The following is a 12,871-nucleotide window of genomic DNA, read 5'->3' on the forward strand; positions in this document are numbered from 1 at the left end:
TTCTTCCTTCATTTTCTCTCTTTCCTCTTGCATGTTACTATAAGTGGCAGGAAGAAACCAGGCCGTGCCTTCCACATTTCATTTGGAAACCTCCTCCGATAAGCATTCAAATTCATCATTTACAAGATCTGCTTCCCACAAGACTGCAGGACACAATTCTGCTAAGCTTTCTGCCAGTATGGAACAAGGCTCTCCCTCTCTCGAGTTTTCAATAACGCGTTCCTTACCTTGTGAAGCAGTGCCTTGAGTGTCAGTGTGTCTACTAACAGGCTGTTCATGATGATTGAGGTATTCTTGGAGGGGATTTAGCTTTTCTCTAAAATGCAGCTTGTTTCTTTCTGCACTCTGATTCTTTAACTTCCACATTCCTACTGACAGTCTGTTGAGGGCCCTCTAGCCTTGCCCAATGGCTTGAAGATGGAGAGGGCAATGTGACAAAGAATACGTCAGCCAGAGAAAACTAAATACAACACCTTTCAAGTTCTAACTAAAATGCCACTTCTTCCATGTAGCCTTCCCTGATTCCCAGCCAGCAGGGATCTCTGACCACACTAGTCACCTTTGCCCTGTGTTTGTGGTCAAGGTAAACACGTGGCTTCTTCATGATGCCATTACTTACATGTTTAGGAAACATCCTAAACATTGGATACTGACTAGGTATCAAGCTTTGGGAAGGGAGCTGAGGGGAATGGGGAGACGAGGCCTCCTTGTATCCTGACCTCCAGGAGCTGAAAGCTTTGGGATAAATGAAATATGCAAACTACCAAAAGAAAGTGATCAGGGCCACAGCTGAGAACATGAAAACTGTGGAGGCAGTGTAAAGGCAGGAAGGGTCACCCTGGCTTGGGATGTGGGGCTGAAGAATCAGGAGAAATTCAGGGAGGACGTGAAAATTAATGAAAACATTTTAAATCTCTTTGTGTCTTTCCCTGTATTCTTCTAATGTCTTATTCCTAACCCTTCCAGTGATTATTGTGGTTTGTCTACCATTCTTCTAGCCAGACAGCCTTCCCGTCTGCCTTGTTATCCTTCCTTTCCTTCTCATCCATCCATCCATCCATCCATCCATCCATCCATCCATCCTTCTAAATCACCCTTCCTTTCTTCTCAATCATCCTTTCTAACCAATATTTTTTCCTTCCTGTGCCTCTTTTCTTATTATTCATTTATACTTCCCACCTTTTATCTAGCCAGTCAGCCTTCTAACCTACTCATCCATTCTTCTCATCCAACCATTCATCTTTTCTCTCCTACCTTTCTACACATCCTTCCTTCTTGTCTCTCCTTCCTTCCTTCCTCACTTCTCCTTCGCCCCAGCCCTTCCTTCCCTGCTTGGATGTTCCACTTTTCTTCTATACTATCTACCCACCCATCTCATCCACCCGTCTGCCTTTTCTTCTGCCTTCTGTTATGGTTAAATTTTTTCTTTCTTTAAGACAGGGTGTTGCTCTGTCACCCAGACTGAAGTGCAATGGAATAATCATGGCTCACTGCAGCCCTGACCTCCTGGGCTCAAGTCATCCTCCCACCTTGGCCTCCCAACTGGGACCACAGGTGCACACCACCATACCCAGCGAATTTAAATATTTATTTATTTATTTATTTATTTTGTAGAGATGAGGTCTCCCTATGTTGCCCAGGCTGGTCTTGAACTCCTGGGCTCAAGGGATCTGCCTACCTCATCCTCAAGGGATCTTCCCACCTTGGCCTCCCAAAGTGATGGGGTTACAGGTGTGAGCCACAGTGCTTGGCCTGTGATGGTTAATTTTATGTGTCAATTTAACTGCGCTAAGGGATATCCGGGTAGATAGTAAAACATTATTTCTGGGCCCATCTGTGAGGATTTTTCCAGAAGAGATTAACATTTTAATCAGTAGATTTGGTGAAGATCTGTCCTCACCAGTGTGGGCAGGCATCATCCAATCCCCTGATGGCCCAAAGAGAACAAAAAACAGAGGAGGAATGGCACGTTCACGTGCTCTCTTCCTGAGCTAGCACATCAGCTTCTCCTGTCCTCGGACATCGGAGCTTCCTGTCCTCAGGCATTTGGACTCTGGGACTTATACCAGTGGCCCCTCTGATTGTCGGGCCTGTGGTCTTGGACTAGGGGTTACATCAGTGCTTCAGACTCAGATGGAATCATACCACAAGCTTTCTTGGTTGTCCAGCACATGACCGCATATTGGGGGATGTTTTTGTGTCTGTAATTGCATGAGCCAATTCCCATAATAAATCTCCTCTTATTATAAATTTTTTTTTTTTTTTGAGACAAAGTCTTGCTCTGTCACCCAGGCTGGAGTACAGTGGCATGATCTCAGCTCACTGCAACCTCTGCCTCCCAGGTTCAAGTGATTCTCCTGCCTCAGTCTCCTGAGTAGCTGGGACTACAGGTGTGTGCCACCACACCTGGGAAATTTTTGTATTTTTAGTAGAGACGGGGTTTCACCATGTTGGCCAGGCTGGTCTTGAACTCCTGACCTCAAAGGATCCATCCGCCTCAGCCTCCCAAAGTGCTCTGATTACAGGTGTGAGCCACCATGGCTGGCCTCCTCTTATTGTATCTATATATATCCTATTGGTTCGGTTTCTCTGGAGAACCTTGACTAACATACTTCCTATCCTCCATCTCTCCATCCACCCATATTTTCTTCCTAAAAGGCATCCATCCTTCCATCCAACCTCCTTCCTTCCCATTTTTCCATCGCTTCCTCCTCCATCCTCTCCATCCTCCCTTTCTTCTTATCCATCTATCCTTCCCTCCTTTTATCCATCCACCGAGTCAGCTTCTTTCCACATGAATCATCTCTTCTTCCTTCTCTACCATATTTTCCTGCTGCCCTGTAGTCAGTCCGTCCCTCTTCTCTCTTGAAGCCTTATTTTGTCCTTGAACATTGTGAGAAGCCTGGGCAGCAAGTTACAGCTCTCAGCTCTCTGAGGACACTGTCAGGGCATTTATCCTCCGCTTGTTACCCGGCCCTGCCCAAGGTCAGAAAGCTCCAGTTCATATCTATGTCCACCGGTTACTAGCGGTGTCAAGTTTCTTAGCGTCTGTGAGTCTTGGGTTGATGGAAATGAACCTCACAAGTTTAAAGATTAAAAATAGACTGAAAAAAAAGGGTGCTGTCCTCACCCAATGTCAATTGGTGATTTCTGCCAGTAAGCATGAGACACTTTTTTTCCATCATCTTTACCACCCCCCAACCCCCCACATTTCTGCAGTGTATAAAAAATACTTTTGCAAACAGAATTTGTTTTTTGTTTGTTTCTTTAATTTTTTCTTTTGAGACGCTCCGTCGCCCAAGCTGGAGTGCAGTGGCGTGATCTTGACTCACTGCAACTTCCGCCTCCTGGGTTCAAGCAATTCTCCTGCCCCAGCCTCCCGAGTAGCTGGGATTACAGGCACCCACCACCAAGTCCGGCTAATTTTTATATATTTAGTAGAGATGAGGTTTTGCCATGTTGGACAGGGTGGTCTCAAACTCCTGACCTCAGGTGATCCACCTGCCTCAGCCTCCCAAAGTGCTGGGATTACAGGCATGAACCACCACGCCCGGCCCAGAATTTGTTTTAAACATTGTTTTTAAGGAGAGAGGTTGAACATAAAAAATAGGAATAAGCATATAAAGTGCCTTGTGTAGTCCATGACCGAAATGGTGCTCAACTGAAGATAATGAACATTGTTAGCAGAGGGTGCACGCTGGAGCTCCCCTAACTCCCTGACAGGCTACCAGACATGGCCCCGGGCGGTTGCTGGTCCCATGCCCCATCTCAAAGGGGCTGGCCCCAGGGAGCTGCCCTCTGCTTTGGGGAAGTGGGAGACAGAGAGTCAGGAGAACAGTACCACTGAGCACAGCTCCTGGATGGGATGGAGAGTCTCCCACTCAGTCCCTTACCCACAGACCTACCTTCAAAAAGGTAATCTACATATTCGGACTCCACCCAGGGGGACTTGGAGCTGGGAGAAACCGTCTGCACGCGCCCCTTGAACTTGTTGTACAGGTCCTGTTTCTTCAGGCACATCATAGAACACAGCAGCTCCTTGGTTCCTGCACACTCTTCCACTTTGCGCCACCGTCTGGGGGTGGGAGAGCTGGGGAGGAGACAGGAGAGCTTGGGCCATGGATTCAGCCTCTCAGGGTCAGGGAATTTAGAGAACAGGTGATCACACGTTCCTCCGTTTGGCTGGACTGACTTTAGGTCCATCCGTCCAGACAGGCAACCACCGGCTGAGACAGGATAAGAACAGCCTGGTCAAGAGCTCAGGTTCTGGAGCCAGATGGATGGGAGTGGAAATCCCAGCCCTGTCTCTCCCTAGCTTTGGGACCATGGGGAGGTCCCTGCTCCTAAGCCTCAGTTTCCTCATCTGTAATGCTTCCCTCACAGGGCTGTTGCGGTGGCTGCTATTCCCAGTACTAGCGGCCATTACTATATGTTTGTTCATTCAGGCGTTTATGGGCCACCTACTGCATGCCAAAGACCATGATGGGTACTCTGTGGATGTCAGAGGGGAACATGCAGGTTCATGACTCCAACCTGGAGGCTTCAGAGAGCTGCCTGGCCCTTCTATCTCTTTTGTCACGTGAGGACACAGCGTTTGCCCTTCCACCATGTGAAGATGCAGTGAGAAGGCACCGTCCTGGAAGCAGAAAGCAGCTCTGACCAGAACGGAGTCAGGTGCCACCTTGACCCTGAACTTCCCAGCCTCTAGAACTGTGAGAAGTAAATTGCTATTATTCATTAATAGTAATGATTAGAATTACCCCATTCTAAGGTATTTTGTTAAAGCAGTACAAATGGACTAAGCCAGACACCCAGGGAGCCTAACATTTTATTTTTATTTTATTTTATTTTTTAGTTTTTGAGATGCAGTCTTGCTTTGCTGCCCAGGCTTGCGTGCAGTGGCATGATCTTGGCTGACTGCAACCTCCGTCTCCTGGGTTCAAGTGATTCTCCTGCCTCAACCTCCCGAGTAGCTGGGATTACAGGCCAGCGCCACCACACCTGGCTAATTTTGTATTTTTAGTAGAGACAGGGTTTCGCCATGTTGACTAGGCTGGTCTCCAACTCCTGACCTCAGGTGACCCACCCGCCTTGGCCTCCCAAAGTGTTGGGATTACAGGCATGAACCACCGTGCCTGGCCTAACATGTTTTTACAAGATCACTCTGGTCAACCAGCAAGGAGGCCACAGCAGGAGTGTGAGACAGGATGACAGTTGAGACAGTGAGAAAGGGCTGGATTCAGGATCTATTTTGGAGGTGATAATAGAACTAATAGAACTTGCTAATGGATTGGATGTAGACTGTGAGGAAAAGGAGAATCAAGGACTGCTCCTGGGTTTGGAGAGTGACCGAGGGTGAGTGGAGAAGGCTGAGATGGGGGCTGGCACGAAGAACAGATTTTGAGAAAGAACCAATTCCTCTGTTTTGTTTCTTCATGGAAAATGTTATACTGTGCAAATATTCACACCAAAGGAACCAGTGTAGTTGTGTTAACAGCAGAGAAAATACAGACTTCGAAGTCCAAAGCAATGCTAAAGATGAAAAGAATCATTAGATAATGATAAACGATTCCATTCACCAGGAAGACAGAAAAATTCTAGCTTATGTGTGCCTACTAAACAGCTTCACCCTCTATAAAGCACACATAGACAAACGACAGGTAGAAAGTGAACAGCCACACTTACAACAAGAAATTTTAATACCTCTCACCCAGTAATTGATGAATAGACAAAGAAAATAAATACATAAATAAATAAAGAACAACACAGTTATCGAGTTCATCTAATGAACATATACAGAACTAATAAACAAATTGATTGAACCACATGTGAACTATTAACAAAATATTAACACAAAGCAATTCTTAAGAAATTTTAAGGAATAGGTATTTTAATAGCCAGGTGTGGTGACGCTGGCCTGTAATCCCAGCTACTCGGGAGGTTGAGGCAGGAGAATCACTTTAATTTTAAAGAATAGGTATCTCATAAAGTATTTCCTCTGCAAAAAATCCAGTTAAAAGTTAGTAACAAAAGAGAACTAAGGGAAGTTTAGAAATTGAAAAAAATATATATATTTTGAGACAGGGTCTTGCTCTGTTGCACAGGCTGGAGTGCAGTGGCACAAACATAGCTCACTGCAGCCTCTACTCCTGGGGCTCAGGTGATCCTCCTGCCTCAGCCTCTGAGTCACTGGGACCACAGGTACATGCCATTACACCCGGCTAATTTTCTTTTCTTTTCTTTTTTGAGACAGAGTCTCACTATGTCACCCAGGCTGGAGTGCAGTGGTGCAATCTCGGCTCACTGCAAACTCCTCCTCCTGGGTTCAAGGAATTCTCCTGTCTTAGTCTCCCAAGTAGCTGGGATTATAGGCAGCTCTCACCACACCTGGCTAATTTTTGTATTTTAGTAGAGAGAGGGTTTTACCATGTTGCCTAGGCGGGTCTTGAACTCCTGACCTCAGGTGATCCATCTGCCTGGGCCTCCCAAAGTGCTGGTATTACCGGTGCTGGGATGAGCCACCACGCCTGGCCCAGCTAATATTTAAAAATGTTCTGTAGAGATGGGGTCTCACTTTGTTGCCTAGGTTGGTCTCAAACTTCTGACCTCAAGCAATCCTCCCACCTTACCCTCCCTAAGTGCTGGGATTACAGATGTGAGTCACCACACCTGGCCTTAAAAATATTTTTTAAAACAACTTATAGAAGAAAGAAAGAATTATAATGGAAATTAATAAATAGCTGAAAGTGAATGATCACCAAATAATACAAATAAAAACATATAATACAGCTAAGTAATACTTAGAGGAAAACCTATAGTTTTAAATACTTATAATAGAAAATAAGAAAGAATAGAAATTCATAACGTAAGCAATAAATGATAAGAAGCCAGAAGAAACATGTCACAAAAACATATCCATGAACAGATCAAAACTGGAACCCTGATACTTCAAAATGGGCTAAAAGACAGTAAAAAGTGATACAGGATGTGAAAGAACAATGTAAAACCTAATTAGGAAAACTCAGACACAGAAAAGAATTATACATGTTTCACAAAAGCAACACTCATTTCAGAAGTGAAGAATAAATCAGAAAGAATACAAGAACAAATTAACACAATAGATGATGCCTTAAAAGAAACAGAAGGCAAGAAGAAGGAAAGTTAAAAACATATATAAAAGCTAAAATTATAAAACTTCCAGAAGAAAGCATAGAAGAATAATCTTCTTTACCCTGGGTCAGGTGAATATTCCTTAGGCCACCAAAAGCGTTAACTGTTGAAGGAAAAAAATCTAATATATTAGCCTGCAAGGGCTGCCATGGTAAAACACCAGAGGCAGGGTGGCTTCAGCAACAGAAATCTGGAGGCTGGAAGTCCAAGATCAAGGCATCAGCAGGTTTGGTTTCCCTCTCCTTGGCTTGCAGACGGCTGTCTTCTGGCTCTGTCCTCACATGGCCATCTCCTTGCTCTGTTCTCACATGGCCGTTCTTCTGTGTGTGTGCACTCCTGGTGTCTTCCTCTTCTTATAAAGACATCAGCCCTATTAGGTTAGGGCCCACCCTTATGATCTCATTTTACTTTAATTACCTCCTTAAAGACTCATCTCCAAATAGTCACTTAGAGGTTAGGGCTTCAACATATGAATTTGTGGGGTAGGGTATAATTCTGTCTATATCACCTGATAAACTGGATTTTATCAAATTAAAATATTTCTTTCCTCCAAAAAAAAAATCCACCAAAAAAGCCCAAAGAAAATGAAAAGGCCAGTCACTGGGGAAAAAAAAAATCACAATACATACACTGATAAAGGATTTATATTAATAGATAACTCAATAATAAGAAAACAAGTGACCTAATAAAAAGTGGACAAAATATTTGAATAGTCACTTTACAAAACATGTATAAATGGCCAATAAGCACATGAAAAGATGTTCAACATCATTCATCATTAGGGAGTTATAAATTAAAGCCATAAAAAAGTACTACTGCATACTCACTAGAATGGTTAAAATGAAAAAATACTAAGTGTTAACAAGCACATGGAGTAACTAGAACTCTCATGTATTGTTGGTGGCAATGAATGATGGTACAGTCACTTTGGAAACAGCTCGACAGGTCCCTGTAATAGTACACATTCATTACCTAATCTCCTAAATCCTACTCCTAGATCCATTTTCCTTCTCCCTCCCTCCCTCCCTCTCTGTCTTCTTTCCTCCTCCCTCTCTCTTTCTTTAGAGACAGAGTCTCACTCTGTCACCCAGGCTGGGGTGCAGTGGCACAATCATAGCTCACTGCAGCCTAAAACTCCTGGGCTCAAAGGATCCACCCACCTCAGCCTCCTGAGATGCCAGGGCTACATGTGTACACCACCATGCCTGGTTAATTTTGAAAATTTTTTGTAAAGATGAGGTCTCACTTTGTTGCCCAGGTTGATCCTCCTAGATCTTTATCTAAAAGAAATGAAAACATATCCACACACAGACTTGTACATGAATGTTCACAGCAGCTTAATTCATTATAGCCCTATTATGGACGAATTGAATTCCCCCAAAATTCATATGTTGAAGCCCTCATCTCCAATGGTACTGTATTTTGAGATAAGATCTTTAAAGAGGTAATTATGGTTAAATGAAGTAGTAAGGCTGGGTCCCTAATCCAGTAGGACTGGTGTCCTTATAGGAAGAGGAAGAGACACCAGAGTGAACACACACAGAAAAAGCCATGTGAGGACACAGCAAAAAGGCGGCCATCTGCTAGCCAAGGAGAGAGGCTTCAGGAGAAACTAAACCTAGCAATGCCTTGACCTTGGACTTCCAAACTCCAGAATTTTGAGAATATAAAAATCTGTTGTTTACCCAGACCGCAGTACTTTGTTATGGCAACCCTAGCAAACCAATGCAGATTTGGGCACCAGAAATGAGGTGTTGATGTAACAAATACCTAAAAATGTGGAAGTGGCTTTGGAATTGCATAATGGGTAGAATCTAGAAGAAGTTTGAAGTGCGTGTTAGAGAAAGCCTATATTGCCTTAAAAAGACTATCGGTAGGAATGTAGACATTAAAGGTGATTCTGGTGAGGTCTCAGGTGGAAAAGAGGAATGTGTTGTTGGAAACTGGAGGAAAGGTGATCCTTGTTATAAAGTGGAAAAGAACTGCTTGAATTGTCTTCTAGTGTTTTGCAGAAATTAGAAGTTAAAAGATCATTGGCTAGCCATCTCAAAAATTATAATATAAAATAAACAGCAAAAAGAGAATTTAAAAGACATAAACTTGGATGCTTAGCTGAAGAGATTTCTAAACAAAATGCTGAAGGTACAACTTGGTTTATTCTTACTGCTTATAGTAAAATGTGAGAGAAGAGATATATGAAAGGAATTGGTAAGCAAAAAGGAACTAGAACTTGAAGCTTTGGAAAATTTTCAGCCTATCCACATTGCAAAAAAAAAGAAAAATGAGAAAGCATGTTCTGGGGAGGACACTAAGGTTGTGGCTAGAACAACCTTTTGACAGAGATCAGAGGTGCAACTCATAGACTTAATCAGCCATTTAAGCAGAAATTAGAAATCCTGATGGGATTATACCAGCAGAGGCACTGCCAGCTTTGACTAAAGGGGACAGAGATGGGACAGGATGAAGGAAGGCTGTTGGACTTCTAGGATTCTACAGGAAGGGACAAGAACTGGAGCTATTTGGCTGTGAACACACAATATCCTTCAAGAATAGGGAAAAATTACCTGGAAGATGATTCAGAGATCATCAGGGTTGTCACTACTACCAAAGACCTGGAGGCAACACTGTCCCCTCCGTAGTTTCAGCAGGACTAGGCTGCTGCTAACCAGTGACTCGTGGGTAGGGTTACCACCCAGGGCAAAGGGGATGGGACTGCCACCCCAGTGGGCTCAGAGGGCAGAGCACTGAGCCAAAGAGGGCTGTTCTTGAAACTTAAAATCTAATGGAATTTGCCCTGCGAGGTTTTAGACTTGCTTGGGACCTGTCACTCTTTCCTTCTTTCCTATTTTTCTCTTTTGGAATGGGGAAGTCTACCCCATGCCTGTCCCATCACTTTACTTTCAAAGCACATAACTTGTCTGGTTTCACAGGTCCATAGGTGGAGAGGAATTTGGCCTCAGGATGAGTAACACCTCCAGTCACACCCATATCTGATTTAGATGAGACTTTGGACTTAGAGTAGATACTGAAATGGGTCAAGAGTCTTGGGGCTAGCCAGCTGCGGTGGCTCACGCCTGTAATACCAGCACTTTGGGAGGCCAAGGCGGGTGGATCACCTGAGGTCAGGAGTTCGAGACCAGCCTGGCTAACACGGTGAAACCCCATTTCTACTAAAAATATAAAAAATTAGCCGGGTGTGGTGGTGCACGCCTGTAATCCCAGCTACTCAGGAAGCTAAGGGAGGAGAATCTCTTGAACCAGGGAGGCGGAGGTTGCAGTGAGCCGAGATCACACCATTGCACTCCAGCTTGGGCAAGAAGAGCAAAACTCTGTCTCAAAAAAAACCAAAAAACAAAAATAAAAAACAGTTTTGGGGCTGTTGGAATGGGGTGAATGTATTTTGCATATGAGAAGGACACATATTTTGGGATTCTAGAGGGCAAGCATATAGCAGCCCTAGCAAATGAATACCTGCCCAGAACTGGAAGCAATCCAAATATCCACTGACGGGAAAATGGATTAACAAATGTCATATGTAGTCATACAATGGCATTACTACTCAGCAATAAAAAGGAATTAACTATGAACACATGTAGCAATATGGGTGAATTTCAGAAACATTATGCTGAGGGAAAGGAGCCAGACACAAAAGGGTATATACTATACGCATCCATTTATATGAAATTCTGGAACATGCAAAGTTTAATCCACAGTGTCAGAAAGCAGAAAGCAGGTTACCTAGCTCTAGAGGAGGCCTGAATGCAAAGTGGATGAGGGAACTTTCTGGGGTGATAGAGATGTCTTAAATCTTGATTGTGGTGGTTGGGTATGTAGGTGCACACTTTTGTCAAAACTCATCAAATTGTATACTCTAAAATGGGAACATTTTATTCTATATACATTTTAACTCAATAATGTTGGTTTTAAAAGAAAATTGGAATTAATTCGGCAAGGCAGGCTATAATAAGAAATGTGTATTCTTAGTTACAAACTTGTCAGCTAAAGGCAGACTAGAGTTTCAGGAAAAAATAAACATAACCAAGAGGAAGGTTACAAATGAGATACTGAATAATCTCACACATGAAAGCACACACTTTTTTAAAAAACCAAGAGTGAAACCTATTTCATTTAGAGAGCAGAATAGTAGATAGATAGACAGATAAAAGGCATTTGAAAGAAAAAGACAAATATTCTCTCCTTTTTCTTCAATTTGAGATGAGGTCTCACCATGTTGCGCAGGCTGGTCTCCAACTCCTGGGCTCAAGCGATCCTCCTACCTATGCCTCACGAAGTCTTGGAGTTATAGGTGTGAGTCACTGTGCCCAAAAGACAAATACTGAACACAGAAAAACAAGATTTAACATACAAATGATATGAGTCCCTAAAGAAGAAAATAAAAGAAGAGAATAGAACAAATACTAAAACTATAAGTTAAGAAAACTTTCCTAAAATAAAAATGACTTGGAACTATGTATTAAGCGAGAATATTGAGTACCTAAAAATATCAACTCAGAATGAAAGAGCAATACCAACACACAGTCAAATAAAATTACTAGATTTTAAAGAAGAAGCAACAACCCTTTATTAGTCAGGGTTCTCCAGAAAAACAGAACTAATAGGTTATATGTGTATATGAAAGGGAGTTTATTAAGGAGAATTGGCTCACCCGATCACAAGGCGAAGTCCCACGATAGGCCATCAGCAAGGTGGGAAAGAAAGAAGCCACGGTGACTCAGTCCGAATCTGAAACCCTCAAAACCAGGAAAGCCGACAGTGCAGCCTTCAGTCTGTGACCAAACGCCCGAGAACCCCCAGCAAACCACTAACTTAAGTCCAAGAATCTAAAGGCCAAAGAACCTGGAGTGTGATGGTCAAGGGCAGGAGGAGCAGAAGGAAGCATCCCGCATGGGAGAAGGAAGGAAACTGAAAGACCCAGCAAGCGAAGCTATCCCACCACCTTCCACCTGCTTTCCAGCCAGCCTGGCAGCCAGTTGGGTTGTGCCCACACTGAGCGAGGGTGGGTCTTCCATTCCCAGTCCACTGACTCAAATGTCAGTCTCCTCCGGCAACACCCTCACAGACACACCCAGAAACAAAACTTTAACAGCCATCTAGGCATCCTTCAATCCAATTGAGTTGACACCTAATATTAACCATCACAAACCCTTTAGGCAAAAAGAGCAAGAAACTATTAAGAGGCAAGTATATATGTTTTGGGACAAAGAAAATGAGTAATTATGGGTCATTCTAGTTCTATCATCTCCCCTGTCCTTCAGAAACAGAATTCTCAATGGGAAAGAAAGAAAATACAGATGTAACATAAAAGTCAGGTAAAAATCCTAAGGAACTAAATTTAGATGGGAAGCACCATTATAAACTCATTGGGCATTTTATCTTAAAAATTATGTACATGTAGGCAGGGTGCGATGGCTCATGCCTGTAATCCCAGCATTTTGGGAGGCCGAGGAGGGCAGATCACTTGAGGTCAGGAGTTCGAGATGAGCCTGGCCAACATGGTTAAACCCCGTCTCTACTAAAAATACAAAAATTAGCCAGGCGTGGTGCTGGGCGCCTATAATCCCAACTACTTAGTAGGCTGAGGCAGGATAATCTCTTGAACCCAGGAGGCGGAAGTTGCAGTGAGCCAAGATCATGCCACTGCATTCTAGCCTGGGCGACAGAGTGAAGCTCTATCTCAAAA

The 12,871-nt window shown here is 43.4% G+C and overlaps 1 protein-coding gene across 1 annotated transcript in view; it reads right to left on the reverse strand.

The window, feature by feature from the left end:
* The window catches only part of IFNLR1 (interferon, lambda receptor 1), a 29,299-nt gene that overhangs the window by 8,123 nt on the left and 8,305 nt on the right, over window positions 1-12,871 (reverse strand). The window contains exon 3 of the mRNA XM_011977910.1: window positions 3,906-4,090. Coding sequence (XP_011833300.1) covers window positions 3,906-4,090 — 185 coding nt within the window. The remainder of the gene's footprint in view (window positions 1-3,905; window positions 4,091-12,871) is intronic.

This window comes from Mandrillus leucophaeus, unplaced genomic scaffold (assembly GCF_000951045.1).
Source record: "Mandrillus leucophaeus isolate KB7577 unplaced genomic scaffold, Mleu.le_1.0 Scaffold185, whole genome shotgun sequence".
NCBI lineage: Eukaryota > Metazoa > Chordata > Mammalia > Primates > Cercopithecidae > Mandrillus > Mandrillus leucophaeus.